At 41.8% G+C, this 24,428-nt stretch overlaps 1 protein-coding gene across 15 annotated transcripts in view; it reads right to left on the bottom strand.

The window, feature by feature from the left end:
- KCNIP1 (potassium voltage-gated channel interacting protein 1) overlaps positions 1-24,428 on the bottom strand; it is a 443,767-nt gene that overhangs the window by 4,564 nt on the left and 414,775 nt on the right. For all 15 annotated transcript variants that reach the window (XM_027705014.1, XM_027705015.1, XM_027705026.1 and 12 more), the window contains 6 exons: positions 15,017-15,141; positions 8,207-8,276; positions 5,318-5,388; positions 3,474-3,581; positions 2,438-2,542; positions 1,824-1,886 (listed from right to left, as the gene is read on the bottom strand). In XM_027705014.1, the coding sequence (XP_027560815.1) occupies positions 1,824-1,886; positions 2,438-2,542; positions 3,474-3,581; positions 5,318-5,388; positions 8,207-8,276; positions 15,017-15,141 (542 nt within the window). The remainder of the gene's footprint in view (positions 1-1,823; positions 1,887-2,437; positions 2,543-3,473; positions 3,582-5,317; positions 5,389-8,206; positions 8,277-15,016; positions 15,142-24,428) is intronic.

Genomic DNA, 24,428 nt, shown 5'->3' with positions numbered 1-24,428 from the left:
AAAAGCACAATTCATAACTCTGCCTGGCACAGGGAAGCTCTGCAGCTGCTCCTGCAGGAAACAGCCTTGCTCTGGTAATGCTTTACCCCCTCAGTGCCCAGGCCCTGATTCAGCTCAGAAGTTGTCTCTTACTTTAGCCCTGGGTTGGTGTGGGCCAGGCAAGCACAGGCTGTGGCTGTGCTAAACCCTTGGATGCCACTGATCCTGGGTGTGCAAATGGGCACTTGGCTAATGATGCTCCACAAGTCTGACTGAAATGGCATGTTTTGAACAGATAAGAAAGCTGCCTTGAGGGAGCACTTTATCCCAGAAATACAACCAGCTCAAAACCAAAACACATGCAATCTGTGCAATCTCAGCCTCTCCAAGGTTCCTAGAGCCAAATGAGAAAGTTACAGACACATGGGAAACCCTAGATTATTTCTCTTGAAATCTTGAAATTGTACTTCAAGGTAATAACCAGAGTAGCATACAAAAACATGATGATTTTTTCCTCCCAGGAATTCAGTTATTCCAAAAGTTAGAATAGCTGTAACATGAAATTAGTTTTCCACATTGAGCAACTTAAGAGATCTATTGCACTGCATTCCTCAATCATATTTTGAGGCAGCATTAGCTATGTCCCTTCTAACACAGTTTGGTAGATACCAATCATCCTCTCCAAGGCAATGCCAGGAGTTCCCTGCCCACGAGCCAGAGCCTCTGCAATGGCACAAGTAAGCACTGTAGTGCACTTATGTTGGTTTTTCATAAAGGTAAAAAAAAAATAAATAATTCCTGCCCACCAGGAAACCACACCTGCCAGTGCATCAATCTGCCCAGCTCCTAGTGCAAGGATGGCAACAGAAGGAACCAAGCTCAAACTAGGGCAAAGAATTAAAACTGCAACAGTTATAAGTGAAGTAAAGCTGCTTCAGCTCTGAGACCACTAATCATAGACAAACCTACAGTCAAATGATGAATGTGAAGGATAATACACTACACAAATGATCAAAGTAAAGATGGTGCCAAAAATTAGCCAAACAACCAGGAGGGACCAAAAATGAAGTAACTGAAAAACATTAGTTTTCTATTATGCACCTGCTAACAAGGATTTTGCTGCCTGAAGTCCCTGACTGAGAGGTAATCTGGATATGGCCAGAGCCAGGCTTGACACAGAACCAACAGCAAGCCAGCCCAGCCCTCCAGAGTGATCATCTCCCCCTTGCTCAGGGGCAGAAGAGTTCTCTGGCTGCAGAACTGGAAAGAATTTTCCAGGGAAAGTAAAATACATAGAAGGGCCACTATGCAATTATTTGCACTAATGTAAATGTTACAAAAGGCAGAGATTGCCTTTTAGATGATTATTGTACCAGTCAAGTCTTCCATCATCCCCACATCACCACTGGTGAATCAGAGCTCAAATCAGTCCAGCAGTTTAATTACCTGGGCAGCCTCATTAAAAACCAACCAACCAACCAAAAACCCCCCAAAAACCCAACCAACCAACCAAAAAACCCAAAAAACCCAACCCAACCAACCAACCAAAAAACCCCACCCAAGGCAGTTATGAGCTTTCTCTAGAGTTGTCTACAACTTCTCTAGTGCTTGTCTACAGACTCAGGCACCCACTACCTCACTATTCAGTCACAGGCTTAACAAGAGCATCACCAGAAACTCAGTCTTGAAGCTATTTTTTTGTTGGTTTGTTGTGTTTTTTTTCACAGAGCAAAAAAACCCCAGAATCCTGAGCAGCATCTTATTTCATACAGGGTTTGTCCAAAGGGAAGCATATGATGTGGCATGAGCTAGACCTTTCCTCTCAGTTATAATTTAGTCCTTACCTCCTGACACGATTCAATAAACTCATCTAAAGTTACAACTCCATCTTTGTTTTTATCCATTTTCTGAAAAATAAAATAAAAAAATTAGTTTTCATTGGCAACACTGTTGTTACAGTATAATATCTTAGTTGATGCATCCTGAATAAAGCTGGGCACTTGATAAGCTTAGATCACAGACTCAATGTCATTGCCAGATTGGCTGACTGCTAAGGACTCTGGGATTTGGAGCACTTTTGTGGTTATCTCCAACTATTTCCTTGACATACACCACAATCTCTGCACTAATTCCACTGGTTATTTATTCACTGCTTCACCAACCCCCACCCACATTCCTGTCTGTCATTAGGGCAGTTGAGAGAAGCAGCACAGAAGGGCCACAACACATGGCAGAGGCTTCAGACTTCTGCATGTGGCACATCCCAGTGCAAAGGGTCAGGCTAAGAGACAAGTCAGATACCCCTGGAGCCAGCAAATCAGCAGACACTGTAGTGTTGGGCTGAATGGTTGCTAGGGTTTATTTTGGAATATATAGTGAGGCATAGACACAACTTTCCAGTAAAGTCTATCAGTGCACAGCTCAAGTGTTAAGAAAAACACACAAAAAAACCAGGTACCTGGAAAAACACTTCTACATGCTGCCTTGGTGCATCTTCCTTGAGCACTGGATATGTGTACTTTCCCATCATATCATAAATTGCCTTTACGATATCCATCATTTCCTGCCATAGCAGCATGCCAGCACAAACACAGAAAGGAAATTAAGAGAAACAATAACACATTTCTGTCTTGTACTGCCCTTTCCTTCACCCTCCTTCTCCTATTACAAAACAGCACATAGAATGCCTGTACACGTGCATGAAGACAGATGTACCATGACATACAAATTCATCCTATTTAAAGCAATTTCTTCTCCCTGCCTGTGCCCTGCCTTTGCCCCAGCTGTGCCAAGGCTCCCGCAGTGCTCCCTCTGCTCCTCCAGCCCAGGGCCTGCGCTCAGACACAGCAGCTGCTGAGAGCAAGTGGGAGCTCTGTCCTGAGCCTGTCCCAGGGACCCTCAGGGCTGGCACGGGAGCCTGGCCCCTCTCCACAGCTGGCACAAATTGCACTCGGCTCCATGGCCGGTGGCAGCAACTGCAAACCCTCCAGGACGGTTTTGAGTAGACCAAGATGTATTTGAAACATATTCAAGGTTACCATGCTGAAAACCAAGACTTCCCACAATGGGAACAAGCAATGATAAGAAGATAAAAACATATGACAATGCAGGATTTGGAAGTGGTGCTGGGGGCTTCCAGTGCTCCAGGTGACTCACACTGTACCTTCCAGTGCAGAAAGAAAGCCCTCGTGCCTCAGTCACCAACTAGTTATTGCCACTGCCACCCTCCTCTTTGCAAAGGTTATGTGGCTCATAGCTGTAACCAGGATTTTGCTCCCAGCTAAACTAATTCATTAAAAACACTATAATATAGGAAAATATGTCTAGAAAATCATGCAATAAGATCTCTGTGCACTTTACTTAGACACAGATAAATGCTCAAGTGCATTCTGATTTGCTTTTAATTACCTGCATGTGAAATTAATTGTGTTCTGCAACAAAAAAAGAGTTGTTTCTCTTCTGAAATCAACCACATTTGTCAGGAACAGCCTTACCTCCTTGTTTATATAGCCATCCTTATTTATGTCATACAGATTAAATGTCCATCTTAGCTTTTCATGAACAGTTCCACGTAGAAGAATAGACAAAGCCATCACAAAATCCTGGTTTGAAGCAGAGAGAGAAGTGTGAATTTTCATAACATCCTTTTCTAAGTCCTCTTTATATGATGCCAGTCAAAAGATTTATCTTTTTAGGATGGAGCATATGGTTATCAACCTCTTCTGGCTCCCTTTTCTGAAAAGGTGTCCTCTCTGACTGAACTCAATGGATGAAGCATCTGCTAAGATATTTGGGTTTTAAGAGCACTGCCAAATGCTCCAGTGGCCATTCTCCTCCCTGCTACAAGGAGTCATCACTCAAATTGCCACTACCTGGCTAAACACAGCTGGACTGTGCCTGTGGATGTAGAAGCTGATGCTTTCTTACCTCCAGATCTAGGTGCTGGCAAAGTAGGGAGAAAATTCAGCATTTTCTCTATGTTCACCTTGAGAGATGGAGAGATCCTAAACTCCTCTAACAAGGGAGCCTTTGGTTTTGTTCTCAGGCAAAATCTGTCAGACTTGACCAGATGTGATTCCTGTCACTAATTATTCAGTGTGGGACACAGCATTTTAATTGCATTTTTTTTGTTTCCAGTAAAGTTATTGCTTCCAATAACTTTGATTTATTATTTATCCTGCGTGATGGCTCAGGCACTGTGAGTAGCATTGCTACAGGGGTTTGTTAGCACAGGCTGAGCTTCAAGTTAACCGAGCTGTAGAGTTCCTGATAACTTATTTAACATCCTTAGTCCTTCCCTTGTCACCTCCATGAGCTCTGCATGAGGCAGTGAATCACCACTTAAAACCCCCTGATCCTTTTTGCCAAGGCTCAGAGGAATTTGAATTTGTTGAACAGTATAAAAAAGGGGACAAAATGCTTATGTTTGAGAACCAGTAAATGGACAGGTCTGTCAGGAAGGAAAGCTCAGCATTTTCTAGGGTTTCTTTTAGTTTTTTTTTAACAGCATTTCCCTGTTCTCAGCCTGTTTAGGTTTCTGGACACCTTTAACTACTGAGTAGTTGCCATATGCAAACCTCGTACTGTGGCCCTTTCTACAGAGACACACAGATACAGATGGAAACATTCCCATTTTACATTTAATGAATTAACACAATTCTCAATCTTATCTGAAAATTGCTGGAGTTCTTGGCCATTTGACAGCAAAGGCAAGACTGCCTATGATTTGTAGTTTTATAATCACAGTGAAATGTCTTCAAAGCTATGAAGTTCGTCCACCAGAAGTCTATGACTTAACATATCCTTTTGCTGCACTCCTACAACGATGGGTGTGAGCATGAAGAGTTATTGTAGCCACAGGCCTTTTACTTAAAGGCCTTTTACTTAAAGGGTGCATTTAGTTTCCATTAGATACCAAGTACCTGAGATGCTTATTCAACACATCAAATAAGCTTAGAAACACCATATTCCAGGAACATAGAGATACAACTATTCAATTACTTAATGCATGATGCCTGCAGAAGGTACAACTTGCAAGTTATCTGTACTCCTCATCTCTCTTCATATTGGACTGTCCTCAACCACTCCCCCGTGCCACATAAACCTCTGTGCTTTCTCCTGATCCTGACTATTATGATCGAGATGTTTCTTGACTGAGAGGAAACACAACAGCATCTGCATAAGCTAAGCTGAACCAGATTTTAAAACATCAACTGACTTTAGACTGAAACCTCTATCCTTTAATCCAACAAGTCCTACTACTTTACAAGAATGGACCGAAAAGCTTAAAACCACAAAACTGCGGAAGTGGAGTAGGAGGAAGATGCAAACCAATTACCTCAAACTTCACTGAGCCATTTTGTGCAGTGTCAAATGCATTGAAGAGGTAATGTGCATACATGCTGGCATCTGAAAACACAGAAACATGAACTGGTACAGCAGCTCTTCATACACTAATGGCTCTAAACAACAGTTACGATCTTATTTTCCTTCTGTATAAAAACCAACCTTGTAGCATTGCCAGGCATTCTGTGAACCAGTAAATGGTAACATGGACTTGCAAAATCCTGACACCATCCCTTAAAACAGCCTTGAAATGCAAAAGCTTTTGTTACAGTAGAAACTATTTGGATTATGAGGCTTTATCTGAAAGAGCGAGCAGAAAAACCCAACCATCCCAGAATGTCTCTGGGTCAAATGGAGTATTAGCTCTGGTGGGAAACACAGCAAAAATACCAAAGACTGTCAGCAGCACATGTGCATCCTTCCTCTACCATTTTGTTTTGTGTGAGACATGGCAGAGACCCCCAAGGACTGCCCAGCTGCACAAGGCTCTTGCTCCAGTAACTTGACTGCTAGAGAGCAATCTCACCTGAAGCACATTTTCATCCTTTTGAATCTTAAACTGCTGGTTTTAGAAAACCTTTTCTATTGAGAAGAAAAGTCTCTATAGCCATGTGAATGATGGCTGTTGACTAGGAATAACAGTGATGGTATACAAAAAAAATCCAACTGGTGTACAACTTTAAGACCTTCAGTGGCCTGTTCTCTGCTCCGGAGGCAATTTGCACTGCTCTCTGTATTACCAGAGCCCAGCTTCCCAAGGTAGAAGCAACTGACATTAAAGTTCCTTGATTATTTCATTGTTACTCTAGCAGCCACACACTTTTGGTCTCTTCTATTCTTTGTCTCTAGCACACAGCATCAGTCAAACCTGAGTCTCCGTACTCAGTGTTTGGGTATTCAGGTGAAGCCTGGTTCCCTGTGCTATGTGCACAGGTGGAATGACCCAGCATCTCCTTACTCTGACATTATTCAAATCCAGGAAAGTGTAACAGCATGCAGGAAAATCAAATACTTAAGTTACTGTCATTCCTAAGGATAGAATACACTGGAGTTTAGGGTAAAAAAAATTGTGTACTACATTTTTAAGAGAAGGATTCTGAAATAAAAGAGCTCCAGAAGAAAACCACAGCATTACTTATGGGATAGTCATACTAAATGCTCCTAATAAACTAAACTAAACTGAACAATGAACTAAAAATATTAAGCTAGAGGTCTTATTTCAATTTGGTACGATGTACATTAAGAAATACTTAGTTCACTAGTATCACTTGATGACAGATTAGCAAAAATTAAAACTGCCAAGGATAGGAGCCCTATGTGCACAAAAAAATCACAACCCTGGGGTGACAATGTTGTTTTGATTCAGAGCTACATTACCACCTTTAGGCTGTACAGGTTTATCTGTAAAGAGTGCCATAAAAGTGAAAGAATCTCTGAAGATTCCGAAATCTCACAACTTATGACACTAAAATCACACAAATAGTTTGGAAACCAAGTGAAAGAAAACAGTGCAAAATACAAAATCCCATCTGCTGTTGAACTGATTTACAATTAAGCATGGTTGTACTTCCATCATCATTAACTAAGGGAGAATCACATCTCAAGGGAATGGGACACACAGAAAAAGGAAAGACAAGTCTTCGACAACTTCAGTAGAATGGAGAAAAGTTATCTATCCATGAAAAAATGAAGTTTCTATGCCTGACTGTTTTTTATATCTGAGCTGGGTCAAGTAAAGGAGTTGTTTGGGTAACTGATTTTCCTTGGACTTACTGGAACTCAAGTTGGAAAAAACCCACATCCAGAAATACAGTGAGATTATAAATACTTAAATTTTTGCAATCAATCAATCAATGGACTGGTTGCATTTTATAACAAAACAAAGCATTCATAACAGGAAATCATCAAGTCTATACTGAAATTTAATGCAAACTTTTTATAGGTGTACATCTTTGAGGTCCCGTGCACTGTAAAACACATAAGCATAATGTGGTTTATCTTGACATTTAGTTAAAAAAACATTTGTTAATGACCTTCTTAAAGTAAAGGACATGCACACATACAGTCTTGCAGAAACATCAGTTGTCATTCCCCAGGGAGTGTATTCTGCAGCTACTACAGAGTGGAATAGATTTGAAAAGCCTCAAACACTTAATCTGTTACTAAAAAGATTTTTACTAAAAAGATTTTTACTAAAAACATTTTTACTAAAAAAGATTACTCATTTCTTTCAGTTTGAAAACAGTATCCCTACAGAACATATCCAGTTAGAAGAACACATAGATTCCTGATGTTTTTAAAAGGCAATAACATATATTATTTGAGTGATTTAATACAATACTTTAATATTCCCATACATGACATGACCCTGTCCTAGTAATACAAACACAAAAAATGATCATTTCATGTAGCCAGGAGCTCACATATCAACTAAGAACTGCTTTAAGAATTTTAAGGAGGTTTTGGTTAATTTTCAGGCCAAAATGAGGTCTGGGACCCTCCTGTGCTAGACACTACATGCTCAGCAGTCCAACAGCAGGGAAGCAAAGACACACTGAGGGGAGGCAATTTCACTTTCTGCCAGCCAGAAAGGCAGTAAAGAAAAAAGCATCAATCCCCAGTTTCTATTCTGGACCTGGGGAATAAAGAGCTGAAAACTAGGGACAATGTGTAATGTGTTTTGTCCATGTGAAATAACTGTTCAAAGGGCCTAACAATCTTATCACCTTGATGTTTGTGGTTCTGTCTAAAATCCCACAAAGCTCAAGCTCGATTCCCACTCCTGGCACAGATGATGTGCAGCAGTTCTACAGCCAGCTGGCAGTAAGGAATGTTAAGGCATGCTTCAATAACCCTGACAGGCACAAAGCACTCTGCTTACCTCCATGAGGAAAAAACTGTGCATAGATCTGTTTGAATGTTTCTTCATTAACAACCCCACTAGGACATTCCTGTTGGAAAACAAAAAAACCAAAAACAAACAAAAATGAAAACAAAAAACCCACAAACAAATCAAGAAAAAACACAGCTTTGTAAAGGTTTATTTGCGAAACTCTATAGGCCCGAAGAGAGCAATTAAACAAATCACTTTGCTGTTCTCACAGAGTTCTGCATGCTCAGGCTGTGCAGCTGGAGAAATTGAAGTAATTCAGACTGCAATTTCATCTTAAGCATCTCACAGACTTGGTTCACCATTATTAACATTTCTAACTTCATTTTCAGCAATGTTTCATCACGGTTTTATAGGATGACCTAGAAAGGCAGCTCATGCCTTCTGTTATATGAAGCTTTCATCTAATAATTACAAATAATGTTCATGCCAGCTAACACCTTCCTGTCTGATGCCTCCACAGATATGAATTCATTAATCCTCAGCAGCAGACTGTGGCTGGATGCCTGACAACAGCTCCATGGAGGTGAACAGTTTGCAGTACACTGGTAAGTCCGTACAAACAAGCATTAATAACAGCCAAAAAGATTAGACCATTTTTAACCTGTTTATCTGCTCAATCGTCTGTAAAGTTCTGAGGAGCCAGACTGTGCCCATGCAAATTTTCTAAGCTGGTGACCTGTGGGCTTATTTATTTTTAAGCTCTGGTACTGCAATGCAAGGCATTTAATTTCACTTTTGGCTGCTTTAAACAAGGGCAAACCTTTAGGAAAAAAGTGACAGTTTTCAGCACTGAAATTCCTGACCAGCCCCATGGAGCAGGATTCGGGAAGGGAAAAGTGGGTTCCAGAGGGCACACACTCCCTGCCTGCCACACCCCACCTTGCAGAGCCAAGGCACAGCCTTATTCTGGCAGCATCACGGGCTGTGGAATTCCAGATGAGTAAACTTCGGAAGTCTAAGAAAATCCCTTTGAATTAGTGACACAAAAAGCTGGAGGAAAATTCAAGTCTATGACTTAGTTATTGATGAGTTGTTTAGATACCTTTTAAGAACAAAAAGGACTTTGACAAGAAATTCTTCCACCATGAAAAGCCTATAAAAGGAAAAAAGGCATTTTTTCCAAGCCTCTGATCTGCCAGCATCACCTGCTGCTGACGTGCATTCACTAACCATGGAAAAGGACAGAAGGAACAGGAAATCACTTAATCTTGTGCAAGTCAAGGAAGGAGAGCAAGGGGGGTTACTTCAGGTGACAGTGAGGCAGTTCCTTAATCACAAAGCTGTTTGCTATTGAAGTTAGGATGGTTAGGTCTGGCTTCCTTCCTCCAATGCAGAAGTCTTGCTGTCTTCCACTCACTCTTTAGGTAGGAAATCATCAGTGATTTGGGAGAAATCATCAGGGATTTGAAAGTCCCTGAAATTCTCTTTTAGGCTATGTCTTCATATCCTGACAACTGCTCTTCTACCAGTTAAGTGTCCCAATTAAAAGCCAAATCTGACACTGTGGTCTTGACCTCACCAGGTCCATCCCTTCTCCAGGATCAGTGTTCAAAGCTTGTTCCACACCAGGGGTAAAAAGACCAATTGGACTACCTAAAGCCACTGGCTGCAGGATCAGACCATGTCTTTTCATCTACTGACAAAACTAACAAGACTTTCTAATTCTGTATAGCAAGATTAGATGAGTATCCTCAAACCATTCCAAAACTCCTCATAAAACATCCATTGCCTGGTTTCCTTGTAAGAGGAAAGTGGGTACTTTTTCATCCGTTTGTGCTGCTTCAAATAAAGTAGAAATCATAAAAGGAAGAGTAATTCAATAGAAGCTAACAACTACCATAAGAGATTCTCCTAAATGTTTTATAAATGTTCAATTTTTTGAAGCTTGTAATTTGATGTACACTAAACAAATAATCTGATATTTATTTATGTTATCTTTTAATCATAGAGCAGACCAAGTACCTTATCCACAACCATTCTTGGGTAGAAATGTTCTCCTTGGTCACTGAAGTGCTGTTGCTCCAAGGCCACACAAGGGCACTTGCAGAGTATTTCACCAAATTGTCATTCTTTTTAAAACCAAGCCTACCACAGCACTTACCCATCCTTTCCAGCACAGTGCTACTGGCCTGACACACCAAGATATATTTCTTTCTCTTCTCTTGATAATATAACTATTATATGCACTAAGACCCATAACTTCACATGCTTAAAGAGAGTTTGTAAATGAGGGACTGACCATTATTTTCTCCATGCTTCTCATAGCTGTGGAGTCTCTTGGGTGCCCCCCGAGGGCCCCAGCCCAGCCCAGCAGCCCTGGGCAGGCAGAGGGAGCTGCCACGGGCACGATGCTGCTGCTGCCTGCACTGTCCTCACAGGGGCAAGGGCTACTCTGGCAGTTTTAGCCATTGTGCCAGCTTAATTTTCTGAATTTCCACATGATCCTTATTGCTTCTGATGCTCCATCTGGAAGCCAAATGAAAGTTTGCATCAAAGCTTCAGGAGTGCTGGGGAAAGGCAGCGCTGACATTGATCAGCCCATTTAGCTCTCTGTAACTGGATTGCTTGCAGACACATATGCTAGTACCAATTCATTTGCACTTAATTGATCACAATTTTTGTTTTATAAGAGCCAAATAATGCTCAAGAGGCCTCATTAGTGCTACAGTACTACTTAATTCTGCTGACTCGAAAGAAATCTCTCTTGTGAAATGAAGCAGGTAAAGTTAGCATCAGTTTAAATTCCACTGAAGTTAATAAAGGATCACTCATTCAATAAAAAATTCTTATCAGTAAGAAAAAGCATAGTATTTGCAAGGCCTTCCTTTGATAGCAGGGTTTTAGGTTAACACCTGTCATTTCTTTAACCTATGAATTCTTTAAAAATGTCAAACGGTGAACATATTTTTGTACTATTGTCAAGCACAGAACCACCTGCTCATTTTCAGAGAGCTGACTATCAATCTCTGGCAGCACGAGCTATGCATGAGCTATGCACCCTCTCATGCTTCTTCTAAACCACTAAACAGCAAAGGAGCTGAATCCATATAAAAACCAAACAAACCAATCAACAAAACCAAAAGGAAAAGAAAACAGAAGTTGCACTTGCTGTTTTTTCTTCTGCTAGAATCAGAAATTAACTTCCTCAGTTGCTTTCAGAGTGTGCACTGCAGAGATGCAGGGACCAGAGGGGACCAAAGCAAACCTGCCTGTCAGACCCTTCTCGGGTCACTTGGCCACAACATGCGGATGAGAACTCAGGGGTCACATTTCGCTAAACTAGAGGTTTTAAGTTAGCTGACCATGGACAAATCCACAATCCAGATTTGCATCTCTAAGCATTTGCACATCTCACATATTTTGTTGCTCTATGTTCTCCTAGTTTGGAGATGTTTTGGGGATTGTTAAAGTATCAGAACATTTCTTCCTTGCTCATACTGCTCGCGTTAGTCTCCAGAAACCTGCTTTGTTACAGACAATTACATCTCATACTACACTTCATTACAGGTTTGCTAAAATACACTAAAGCAAGGTAAGGATGTCTCCAGTAGCCCCTCAGTTATTTGGGTTGCCTGTTTCCTGCTTTAGTATTAGAAAATTCTCCCTTGCAGCTAACAAGCATTTCCCCTAACAGCACAGCTCTCCCTAAACTGAGCAAAAAGTCCCATAGAAACACCAGGCCTTTTAAATTCACGTACTCAATTCCAAAGAATACAAGTCATTAGAAACATGATCTAAATGGGAGGTACTGAATTACCAAGCTCAAACCTCTGTATTATTGTTGGTCACGTCATTCGTCATCAGTTTATCAATTTTAATCATAAAAATAGTTTCTCACTCTCCTCCCTGCAATTACATAACTGTTCCCCAAACTTTACTACTCAGGGGGTAGAAACTTCTAATTCCAGCCTATGTCTATTCATGGCCATTTTGTTCCTGTGCCAACACTGCTGTTTAGCTCAAACAATTCTTTCTCCTGACATATTTGTAGACAGAAGATATTGCATTTTGTTTTGTTAAATTGTACGAAGGCAAGATCCACCAGAGGCTCTGCTGGTTTTGCTGCCTGTTACCTTGCTTTTGCAGAACCCCAGCCAAAGAAATCAGACCAAACATCTCATGTCAATCTGGCTCCAGTCAGACAGCAGCCAACTCTGTGGTGCAAAAGAGACTATTCACATAATGCAGAAGATGTTCTGGGAGCAGAGGCAACTGCTAAGAAAAGCGTGTAATATTGGTCCTGGAACCAAGAGATGCTGGAGGGTGGCACCCTTTCACAGCTGGAAGAGCAAGCTGAAGGCAAAGAGAGAGGGGACATTTGGCCAGGCACCAAGGACACAGGTTAGCAGGCTCTGCTTCTCGGAAGTGGCAAAGGAGCCGAATTTCACAAAGCCTCTATCAGTCTGGCACACAAACACCAGACTGGACCAGTGACACACGAGAAAAAGGTTGAGAAAGTTTGAAGGGAGTCGGGGAACAGATTTTGGAGACAAAGAAAGAACAGGAATAAAAGTACTGAGATTTAGGACCCAGGTCAGCCAGGGCTCTAGTCCAGTGGCCACCCCAGGCTGTGCTGAGCTGCCTTTGGTGGAACACCATCCCTGTCCCTGCACACCAAATCCTCTGCAGCCAGGCTGAGCAGGACCTCGGTCCCTCTGTGTCCAATACAAGTGCCTGTAAATGGCTCTGTGATTATCCAGGTGTTGCCTTATGACTAAACAGGACCTGTGCAATCACTGAGAACAAGCAGTAAGTACAAGCTGGAGAGAGGAAAATGACTGTATTCCCACAAGGATTTTGAATCTCCAGATGGCACTGTAACATCATCCCAAAGAGCAGACGGTTTGGTACAATAGCAAATTGTACAGTAACAGCTGAGCCAGTCTGTCTCCTGTGCAAAATTACTCATCCCACTGAAACCATGATTTACAGGCTACAAATGTTAAAGCTGCATTTCCACTTCAATTTAAACCTCAGATATGAAACTTTGTGCATATTGTGTGTATAGCAGCTGGAGAAAAACAGCCTGCTTTTTCCTAGTACCCAGATATAAACCAAGACCTTGCCAATTAATACCAAGACCTTCAGCAAGGTCCTAGATTTAGGTCACAAGTTATATGCACGTCTGTCATTCTTGCCCTGGGAGGTAATGCCTCTGTACTGCAAAGTGACAGCACAATTGGGAAGGGCAAGGGATAAGTGTCATGTCTGCTGAGACTGCTGCAGGTCTGCCTTTCTGGTTTGCATCGCAGCTGCTGGCACAGCCAGCTCCTCCTTTCAGCAGAGAGCAGAGCTCTCCCACACAGGATTCCCACCCAACAGCAATACAGAAGGCATTGCAGAGATCTTAGCAAAACTGAGTTTAATATCCCACTGAAGGCAGTCATGTCATATCACACTGTATGTTAACCTGTCAAGCTCTGTCTCAAAAACCATATGATTTCTTGCTGGCTGCTGAAAGCATGAAGAGGTTTCAGAGTATCAGTTTTCAGTTAGAAAACTTCACACATGAAATGACCTCCTACGTGCAGCAAAGGTTGCACAAATACAGAACATACACCAAACAAACATACAGAAAGCTGAGCTGCACCTTGGCCTGCTTAGGTGAGCAGTGGAAATAAAGGATGAAACCACCAGACTCCTCAGAAAAGCCAAATATACACTGTGATTCAACACTGTAATTCAAGCAAATTTCAAGAATCTGTCAAAAAGAAAGGCCCTTCTCAAAGTCCAGCAGGTTTCCCTCACAGCTGCCTGTATTTAATGTAGCTCAGCTTTCTTTTGACAGGTTTTTACCTAGTAGAGTTGATTTTTTAAGACATTTCAGCATTTCACTGTGATGGTTGCTGAAATGCTGGAGCTGTCCTTCAAGACAACTTAAAAAACACTCTGTGTTCATTGAGCTAGCTCAATTCTGACCTGTTAATCATCATTAAAACATCAGCTGACACAAACCACCTGGGTGACTAAATCTAGACCCTCAGGCAAACATGTAATGAGTACTCATTCTTCAAGGTCCATAAAACATCTGCTCCATGTAGCCTCAACATTCCCCATCCATTTCTGCTTATTATGACGAGGCTCTGAGAGGCAGCAGCAGATGACCCAGAAGCTGAGGCTCATGAGCTGCAGATTCCCTACTCCCAGGGAGAGTGTGGCTGGAATGGTGGCTCCCAGAGAGGGGCACGGAGCTGTTTGTGCACACAAGTCATGCCAGCTGGCCTGCTGCCTGTTTTCACCAAAATCTGCAGCCTCTCCTTGTCTCCTCAGTCTTAATACACATTTACCTTTTGATTTCTCTTTGGCTCCTGCCATTCTGTCCTTATACCCTACTTATTCAGGACCTTAAAGTACTCTACTAACATCCTACTACAAGAACAAGATTCTCCAGCCTGATAAAAGATAAAATCCCCATGTTGGGCCGCTAAAGCAAACAGTACTGCTTATATTTGAGCATGAGGTACTGACAACAAGGATTAAATAAGTAACCATAAAAATATTTTCAGATTGTCTTAAAGTACTGGCACAGCTGAGGAAATTGTAGCGTGCTTGCTGACATTTGGAGAACAAGTTTAATGAGACTATTATGTGCTGAATATTCATCCAAACCCAGTTTTAGGCAGATTACAGTGTCATAAATATTAGATTGAGATGCAGATTGTGCTCATTTTGTTGTGTTGGAGAGTTCTAATACAAAACTACTAATGTTTAGCATGGGATAATACAAAACACATCTGAGCAGTTGGGGCTAGTGGGGACGTACATACTAGACTCTGTTCATTGCAGTAGTGTTCTTACATTTTTAAATCCTCTGTAAAGCACTTGAAGTTCTCTTTTAGTGAAATTGGTTTGTGCTTCAAGCTGTTCGAGTCCCTCGGGTCTATGGCACACTGTAGTCATTTCTAATTCATCTTCAATTTTATCTGAAAGAAAAGACAGGGAAATATTTATTTTGGTTGTTACCTTTGCTCTATTAACATGATGGATAGGACGGACTGGATTTGCAGAGCAACAGAAGAAAAAGAAACCATCAACAGAACTGATCTGTGTAACTGTTGAAAGCAAAATAAAAGCCATAGGAGTAAAGCAATAACTCACATTTCTTACTGGGCTGCCAGTTAGTTCCCTGTACACAAAGCCAAAACTGGTGGTAAGAGCAGGCAGCAGGTACATTGCTTGAAAAGGCAACACCAGACATTTCATACCTACATATTGGAACAGCGTGGAGGAATAGGACTTTCAAAGCACTAGCTTTAAAGAAAGCTATGCAAATATACATGAGAGAGCAGACATGCTTAAGCATATTAGACAATGACATTATAGTGAGGTTGAACAGTGAGGGAAACTTGTCTGTGTTCTGATCAAAAAGCTTGCTACAGAGACATCAAAAGTCACTTTAGTCCCAAGAGAAATTCAAGTAATGCTCACAGTTGCAGAATCTGGAATGAATCCAGCCTGCATTTGCATGGACTTTTTGGGGAACCAGATAAGAAATGCAAAACACTTAGGTGCATTTTATTCAAGAGGGTGTTCTTCCACACGGAAGAAAAATACTTGAGACCTATCACACGCTGTATTACCATAATCTCACTTCTTTTTTGATGCATGTTTTCCCCTGTCAAGCCCATTTCCCCAGCAGTGTATGCAATGCCCAAATATATAGATACTTAGTGTTGATCAGTTTGGGATTCTCTAAACTTCGAGGACCAGATCCAGGTTTCAGCTGACATGAAAATCGAATCTGCATCCAAAAGTTGCTTGGCATAAAAGCTAGCACTCCCCTTATTGTCAAAAACTGCACAATTTATCCCTTGTAAAAATGTTTTAGGTTATTTGGCTCAAGCATCATGTAGTAATTTATACTGTAAGACAAGGATTTAATGAGAAATGTGCAAGGAAATAGTCACTCTGAATAGAGGAAAGACATGAATTCAGAGCACACTGGCTCAGTGAAAGAACAGACCAGACCAAAGCTGTATTTTTATAAGTTAATTCTGCACACACACACACACACACACACATATATATATGAATGTTTTTAAGGGAGGACACAGGACAGTGAGTGCTAATGGTTAATTAACATTGGTTCACTGTGCCAGTATTAAGAAATCAGTTTGAAATATTGGTGAATTGAGCCATCCTCCTAATCCACCATATCTGGACTGTCACAGTCAGCATTTGTAGGGCATGAGCAGCTAAAATACATGCCTAAATACTGTGCTGAAGGTCCCTTGCACAGCAGGGGCATAAAGGTAAGAGATGTAACAGCAAGGGACAGGAGCAGAGTATCACAGCCATTTATGGTGCAGAAAAAGTGACTGAATGATGGCAGGTGGCCAAAAGAGGCCTGAAGGACACACCTTTCCCACACAAAGGGAAAATGAAGAGTCTAGAAATTACAGCTCCTGTTAGAAGAAAGGAGATGAAAAACATTGTCTGCTACAGGAAAAAGAACTATTAATGTAAAATAAGGGGGGGATCCATTTTCTTTGCATGAGAACTAATGCCACAAAATGAAGGAATGCAGAAGCTGTAAAGAGAGAAAAGTGGGGGGAAGAAATTCTTTAAAATGAGGGAAGAAAAATGAGTGGCTGGAAAATGGAGAGGAAATCCATTTAAAAGGGAGCCAGGTTAGGGAAACTCATCACTAATCCATACATTGCACAGGAAATACCTTTCTAGTGACCTCTGGTTAACCATAAGTTCTCTAAACCTTTCCCTTAACAACATGCACGTAACCTGACTCCTCTCCTGTGCACCTGCAGTCCCCCGATGCCACAGGACCTTGGTGGGCATTTGCTTTTCCTCTGTGCAAGGCAGGCATGGAGCCTTTCTCTGCTCTGTAACCAGCTAAACACACACAGCTTCTCTCTGACATTTCCTATTGCTTGACTCTCCCTTAAGTTCTTTACAACTTCAGTCTGTAAACTATAAGTGTAAAATACTGGCTAACTAGTCTTTATATCATATAATTTACAGAGAGAGGAAGATAAAAAAGAAATATTTATGGAGCCTCACGTATCTGGTGAGGCTGATGAGGGAAACCAGTCTATTGGAATATTCTCATACTTGCTTTTATTTATGCACCTACAATGCATAGGTTTCTACAGAGGCAGGAAAGATTCAGCTGAGAAAAGTCCCATTCTTTTGCAAGGACATTTTGATACGACTAATTTTTTATGGGTATTTTTTTTGCCATATATTTTCTCATCTCCTTCTTCAGCAGCCAGGTTTTCCAAACACTTACTGGAATTAGTGTTAGCATTCTAAAATACAAGTAATTAAAGAAAAAGGTCTCATTCAAGAAAACTCGCTCTCTAGCTCCACGATAGTTTTAAACAAAATCTGCAGAACTACAGCTCAAAACTCAGAGTTATCCTGATGTCATTTCATAGAATCTTAGAATCATAGAATCATAGAATCATAGAATCATAGAATCAGCTGGGTTGGAAGGGACCTCCGAGATCATCAAGTCCAATCCTTGATCCAACCCCACTGTGGTTCCCAGCCCATGGCACTGATGCCACATCCAGTCTTATCTTAAAAACCTCCAGGGACAGAGAATCCACCACTTCCCTGGGCAGCCCATTCCAATGGCTGAGCACCCTCTCTGGAAAGAAATTCTTTCTAATATCCAACCTAAACCTCCCCTGGCACAGTTGAAGACCCCGAGCCCTCTTGTCTTGCTGAGAGTTGCCTGGGAAAAGAGACCAACCCCCCCCTGGCTCCCCCCTCCTGTCAGGGAGTTGCAGAGAGTGAGGAGGTCTCCCCTGAGCCTCCTCTTCTCCAGGCTGAGCCCCCTCAGCTCCCTCAGCCTCTCCTCATAGGACTTGTGCTCCAGTCCCTTCCCCAGCCTCGTTGCTCTTCTCTGGACCTGCTCCAGGACCTCAATGTCCTTCCTGAGCTGAGGGCCCAGAGCTGGACACAGCACTCCAGGGGTGGCCTCACCAGCACTGAGCCCAGGGGCAGAATCACTGCCCTGCTCCTGCTGCCACACTCTTCCTGAACCAGGCCAGGATCCATTGGCCCTCTTGGCCACCTGGGCACACTCTGGCTCTTGTTCAGCTTCCTGTCAATCCCCACTCCCAGCTCCCTTCCTGCCTGGCTGCTCTCCAGCCACTCTGTCCCCAGCCTGGAGCTGCCGGGGGTTGTTGTGGCCAAAGGGCAGGACCCGGCACAAGGCCTCATCCCCTTGGAATCAGCCCAACTCTCCAACCTATCCAGGTCCCTCTGCAGAGCCCTCCTGCCTTCCAGCTGATCGACACTCCCCCCCAGCTTGGTGTCATCTGCAAATTTGCTGATGATGGACTCAATCCCCTCATCTAAATCATCAATAAATTTATATGAGAAGACCCAAAATTAGGGTCTTGGAATTAATTTTTTTTTCCAAAATATTCTGAAATAAAATATTACTTGATAAACACTGTATTTTAGTAATGATATTTGTCTTTTGACTGTACTGACTTCATTCAGTGAACCATTACTTCAAAGGAGTGCAAACTCATCTCCTTCAGTTTGTCCTGCAAGAATAGGCTTTTCCAGCAATGAGCTTGGGTCCCCGAGGGCAGGTATTTCTATGTTCAAAATAAGCCATATTATTTTTGTAGATTTGATTCTATTTTCTATGCTAAGAAATGTGTCTCTTTTCTCATAATAAACTGCAGAAAGAAAATTATGAAAAATTTATCCCTCTCAAAGGGACACTCTATTTTTTACTTCTGTTCCCTATTCCAGAACCTGTGTTAAACTCTGCCTCTGAAGAGGATCTGATGGTTCCCTGTGGGTTAATCCTTTCATCTGCTTCCACTTCCTCTCCCAAGGGAAATATTTTAAAGTTTAGCAAAAGAACTTGTGAAGATTTAGATCTGGCCAAGGGGGCATTCAAAACATCACCAGACCAACCATTTTCCAGTAAAAAAACCTCAAAAATGGTAGAAAGCTGTTCCTTCTGTGGAACATGCCCTAGTGCAGCAGAGCAGTCCTGGGCATTTCTTGAAGCCTCACCACAGAAAATAAATACAAGAAAGACATGTTGGGTCATTTTGTCTATCACCTGCCAACAAAGAGCTATTTTCCATGATGCTTCATAATACAACTTATTTTAGGAGTAACAACTTCACATTAATAGGCCTCACAGATCAAACATCCCCTGTGTTCAGCCCATTTCAGCTTTTTTCAGTTGTCATCCCATATTCAAAGGTTTTCCTTCAGCAACCTCCCTGTTCATCCTTCCTCCCTTCCTGGCTGAAGTCTGCAGTGGGGACCTGGAGCCAGAGACCTGAGGACACAAACTGCTTTTCTGTGCAAACTGATCTTTTCCAATTCAATAGTTCTCAACCTCTACGAAGAATTTTTTGGTCCTTATTTGTTTCCTTTCAGCCCTTGCTCCTAAGTCAGCTCTTTTCAACCTTCTATTCCCTGACACTCTATAAATTAACCACAGTAACCTCAGTGGCAGAACAGGAAATTATCACTTCCTCCTCTGCCCTTACCTTTTATCATGAATATAGTATTTCCTTTTATTTATATTTTCATTATCACGCTGGCTCGGTCCCTCTGGCTCTTCAGAGATGTCACTGTATGAAATATGAGCCCCTGCATTTATAACCACTACAGTTGTATTAAACTGAAGCTCACTTTAGGGTTGTGAGTGCAAGCAGAAGTGTATATACATAAACACATGTAAATTTAAACTTTTGATAGGAATAATGTTAAGATATTTCATCTAATATCATATTCTTCCTCAGTTTTGCCTTGTTTACAGTTTGCTGAACACCCTGAGAGATCTGAGTGGGAAACAACCACACCACCCGTTTAAAGTTAATTTTCTTTTTCTTCAATTTGCAAGTGCATGAACAGACCTTGGGACTGACTGCAGCCACTGCCAGGGGTGTGTGTGCTCACCTCCTCAGCTCAGGGACAACTGGGCATCCCTGCTGAGCAGGCACTGTGCTCCTGCCCTGCTGATGGACACATGTGTCCCAGGGTCTGGGGAGCATAGAGCTGGTTAGTGAGAACTTGAATCTTAGCAAATAAGTCACAATTCATTATTCTGTATCTCAAAGCATGATTTTTTTTTCTCAGTTGGGTTATCTGTGCTCACTAATCAGGTGGACACATTAATTAATGCAGAAGATTTCTCCTGCATGCAGGTACTGACAAATGCTAATTTATTCTTTTTCTGTTTTTAGCTCCAGTACTTGTTGAAATCATCCCTGGATGAATCCCTTCCACACCAGATGGCTGCAGTGAGTTGTGTCCTAGGCTGAATATTGTTTAGCCAGTACAGAACATTCTCTTAGATGTTTTCCTTACAATGAGTTTGAAAACAGAGGACTGGGAAGAAGCACTTTCTGAGTTAGGATTTGTCCCTGGCCATACTTTTTGTGACTGCTTTAATAGCAGGGTATGAAGTCTGGGTCTGGCAGAGCTACCTGTGGTAATCCTACTCCAAAGTAGGCCCAGGTTATAATAATTACTTAATTTTGTATTTTTTTTTGTGCAAAATAGCATTTCTATTTTCTTAGCCCACAGGATAGGCACATTTTTTTATATCCAACAAACAGTGACTTCACTTTACCAAGAAAAATAATCCCGACATACTTGTATGTACATGCATATTTTTTCAGATTGTTGCCAAAGAAAGATACTTTATTTTGTTTTCTGTTGCCTGCTCAAGAGCAGAGAATGAATTTTCAGTAAGGCAGATCAATATTTTAATGGAATACACTTTAAAAATTACTTCATGAGGCTTGGTTTATTCATCCTTTCATATTTGTTCCCATTTTACCTTTTGTTATCTTTACATTTTGAAAAGTTCCATACTTAGACTGCCTGCAGATGGCCCCACATTTCACAGAATCCCAGAATGGTTTGGCTTGGAAGGGACCCTAAAGATCATCCAGTTCCAACATCCTGCCATGGGCAGGGACAGCATCCACCAGACCAAAGTACATTTGTGCACTATAAGACAGGAAACAATTGTGTGTTATTTACCAGCTGCTGCCTTGGCTCTGGCTTTGAACAGCTCAGGGCCACCTTTATGAACCTGCCCATCCCTCCTTGTGCTGGCAGCTCCCTCTGCACCAGCAGTACCTTTCACAGGACTGGATTTACTGGGCCATTCTCCCTTGGGAAACACAAGCAGCACCAAACAGAGCGGCCACCTGCGATACCACAGCATTTCCAACCTGGCAAACAAGCAATAGTGATGCCTCCTGCAGCACTAGGGACCACCTGAAGGTGTAAATGATGATTTAATAAAAATGCAAATGACCCTGTTCCCTGCTTCCAAAGGCTGCAAGGTGAAACTGTGGAATACCAGGCTGCATGGCTCATGGGAGGATTTTGAAAACAAGTTGCTTATAATAAATTCACTTTTTGCTAAAGACAAAAATCAAGATGTAAAATACACCTAACGTGCCCAGTGTTAATTGTAAAACTGACAGGTGTTAGATGAAATGGGTAATTTTACAAATACAGCTGAAGGGGATTAAATTATGTGCAAGAATTATTAGACTGCATCTTGTTTTTATTAAAAAAAAATTAGCTACATTTTAGGAGCAAGGACCTGAAGAAAAAAATTAACTCTAGTTTATCCATGACATATTTGAAATTAATCTCCAGACAGAATATATGCTTGGGCAGGTCTCACAGGAAATAGATTTTGCCTGTGGGAAATCAATTGCGAATATCTGGAAACTTCATGAAGAGAAATAGCTCAAGGCCTGAATGCTCCCTGGGGCAGAAAGCTCAGGAGCAGGAGTTGGGTGAGAGCTGCATCACTGCTGCAGCCCTGCACCGTGGCCCCACTGCCCCCTCCCACCTGTGTCCATGGGAGCTGTGGGAGTTGGGGCTTTTGGGATGTCCCTGGAGGTCTGAGCTTCCAGATCCCAGGGGCAAAGGCAGCTGCCCAGCACAGTTTCACTGTCCATTAGCACATTTCTGTTCTTTTCCATGGGCCTCCCCCAGAGCAGAGCACAGTGTTTCCAGCCTTTGAGCGACCCCATCTCGCAAATCCCTGCACACCCCTGGAGCCTGGCAGGGACACACAGGGGCAGCTCCCAGACTGTGACTGATCCCAGAAAAGGGGTAAGGAAAATCTGCTCATGGCAAACATCAGTCAAAAAATGGCACAAAGGAACCTAATGATATATCAAATATTAAACACGTTTAATTAAAATCGAGCACCCCTTTATTATTATCAATAAAAATAATTATTAATACTACTGCCTCGATGGAGAGGGCAATTTCCAAACCAAAGGAACTCTCTCTGGGTAATAAACCAAAACAAGATTGGTGTCTCCTTATCTACTCCCTTTTTCTAAAATGATTTTTTGACTCCTTCAGGTCTAGTTTGAGTTGGACTTGATGATCCTTGTGGGTCTGGGTCCCTTCCAACTCAGAATATTCTGTGATTCTGTGATTTTTACTACTGAACCAGCAACATCAAACTTGTTATGCAGTCAGGCTTAGCAGGGTCGCTCTGCTTGTGTGAACCTGCAACACCACCACTTGCTGAGAGAAGCTACATGGAAACTCAACAGTGTATAAAATTCTCACATAAAAATAGCTAGTAATAATAAATATTATTAATAAAAATGGATTTTAAAGATTTCTTGTCTAATCCTTGCAATAATCTATGCACAATGTCATGTATGAATACTTTCTCTGCCTCTATACTCCTTTAATTAGTTTCACAGTTGTACACAGGGATGCAAAAACATTGTACTCCAAAAAAGAAAGTGCAAGAATTTTCAGGGGACAGAGGTACCTCTCAAATGTCTTTCTGGCACACAACTAAGACCAGGTACAATGGTTTGAACATGAAATATGCAATGTCAAATTTGACTCCAGATGTTTCAGCAGACAGTATATGAAGTCCACTCTTCATTAGAACTAGTTTTGCTGGGCCAGTCTCAGAAGAGGAGACTGCAGAGTGTCCTTCCAATGCACTGGACCTTACCCAGGACAGCACTTTCTTCTCAGTCTTCCTTGCACATTCCCACCTATCTTGTAGCAGCATTTATAAGGCAAACAACGTGTCAAAACAGGTGAAAAAACACTGAGAGCTTGTTTGGGGATGCTGCAGAAAATGTGCTTTTGGGACAAGTGCTTTCCTCCAAGCACCTGTTGAATGGTGAATTTGCAGAAAACCCCCACCTCACTAGGAAGATTAGAATGATGATTTTCAAAAAATTTCCAATACCATCTCAAAATTTCACATGCTGAGTCCCTGAACTGGGAAGCACTTAACTCAGCATGTCACGTGTTAAAACACTGCACATAGGAGGACTTGGAGGTCGAGTCAAAGCTGGGGTTTCCTTCCTGAGAGGGAGCTGTGCTGCTGCCCAGCTGCAGCCTTACCCAGAACTGGGCCATTTCCCTTCTATTTCCTTCTACTTCTGTGAGAATAAACTCACCTGGGGGAACCTGTTTCCTAGGTTAAGAAAACTTTTGGTACAAAAATGATAAGGTCGATAGAGTCAAACTGGTTTAAATGTTACCTCTCTGATACATGTAAAACCATCAGGCAGGGTCTAGGAAAAAGTAAGAAAAAAACTTAAGAAAAAGAAAGCAACAACCATTCACAGCTTTGTCTTTTGTTAATTTTAAGGTGACATTGGATGCCTTCTGCAAATGCCAGAAGGTTCTCTTTCTCAAGGACTGTAGGATTGTTTCCAACTATATTTTACATTTTTTTCCCCTGAATTGCCTCTTTCCCTTACCCTGAGGAGCAGGAAAGGAAGTCAGAGCTTGCTGTCCCCTGTATGACCGTGAAAGTCGGGGCAGCATGTGAAGGGGAGCATGCACACAGGCAGGCAGCCACACCAGCATCCCTGCCCACAGCAAGACAGCAGAGCAGCATCCTAGCAACTTGGATGAGGGATAAGCAGAACTTTGCATGCAAAGTCTATTGAGGGCCAACAAGAGGGGCCCACAGCCTTGTGCTCCACAGTTTAGCTCTCCACAGCTGTAGAAATAAAACAATGATTAGTAAGGGTGAAGAAGTCTCAGGTGGTCTGGAAGACTAATTGGTGCCTTTGCAACATGGTCATTTTGTACTGTCCTCACACACCCTGGGAGAAAATATCTTTAGAAAATTAGGTTAAAAGTAAAAAAATATAACAAGTAATAGTTTTAAAGATATGCATATGTCTTCTCATGTCACCTTTTTCTTTTTACTGGAGAACTGGGCACACAGTGTGAC

The sequence above is a fragment of the Neopelma chrysocephalum genome, unplaced genomic scaffold (assembly GCF_003984885.1).
Source record: "Neopelma chrysocephalum unplaced genomic scaffold, ASM398488v2 Primary Assembly neopelma1_303, whole genome shotgun sequence".
NCBI lineage: Eukaryota > Metazoa > Chordata > Aves > Passeriformes > Pipridae > Neopelma > Neopelma chrysocephalum.
The sequence above is the reverse complement of the archived record's forward strand: the minus strand, read 5'-3'. Positions and strand labels throughout refer to the sequence as shown.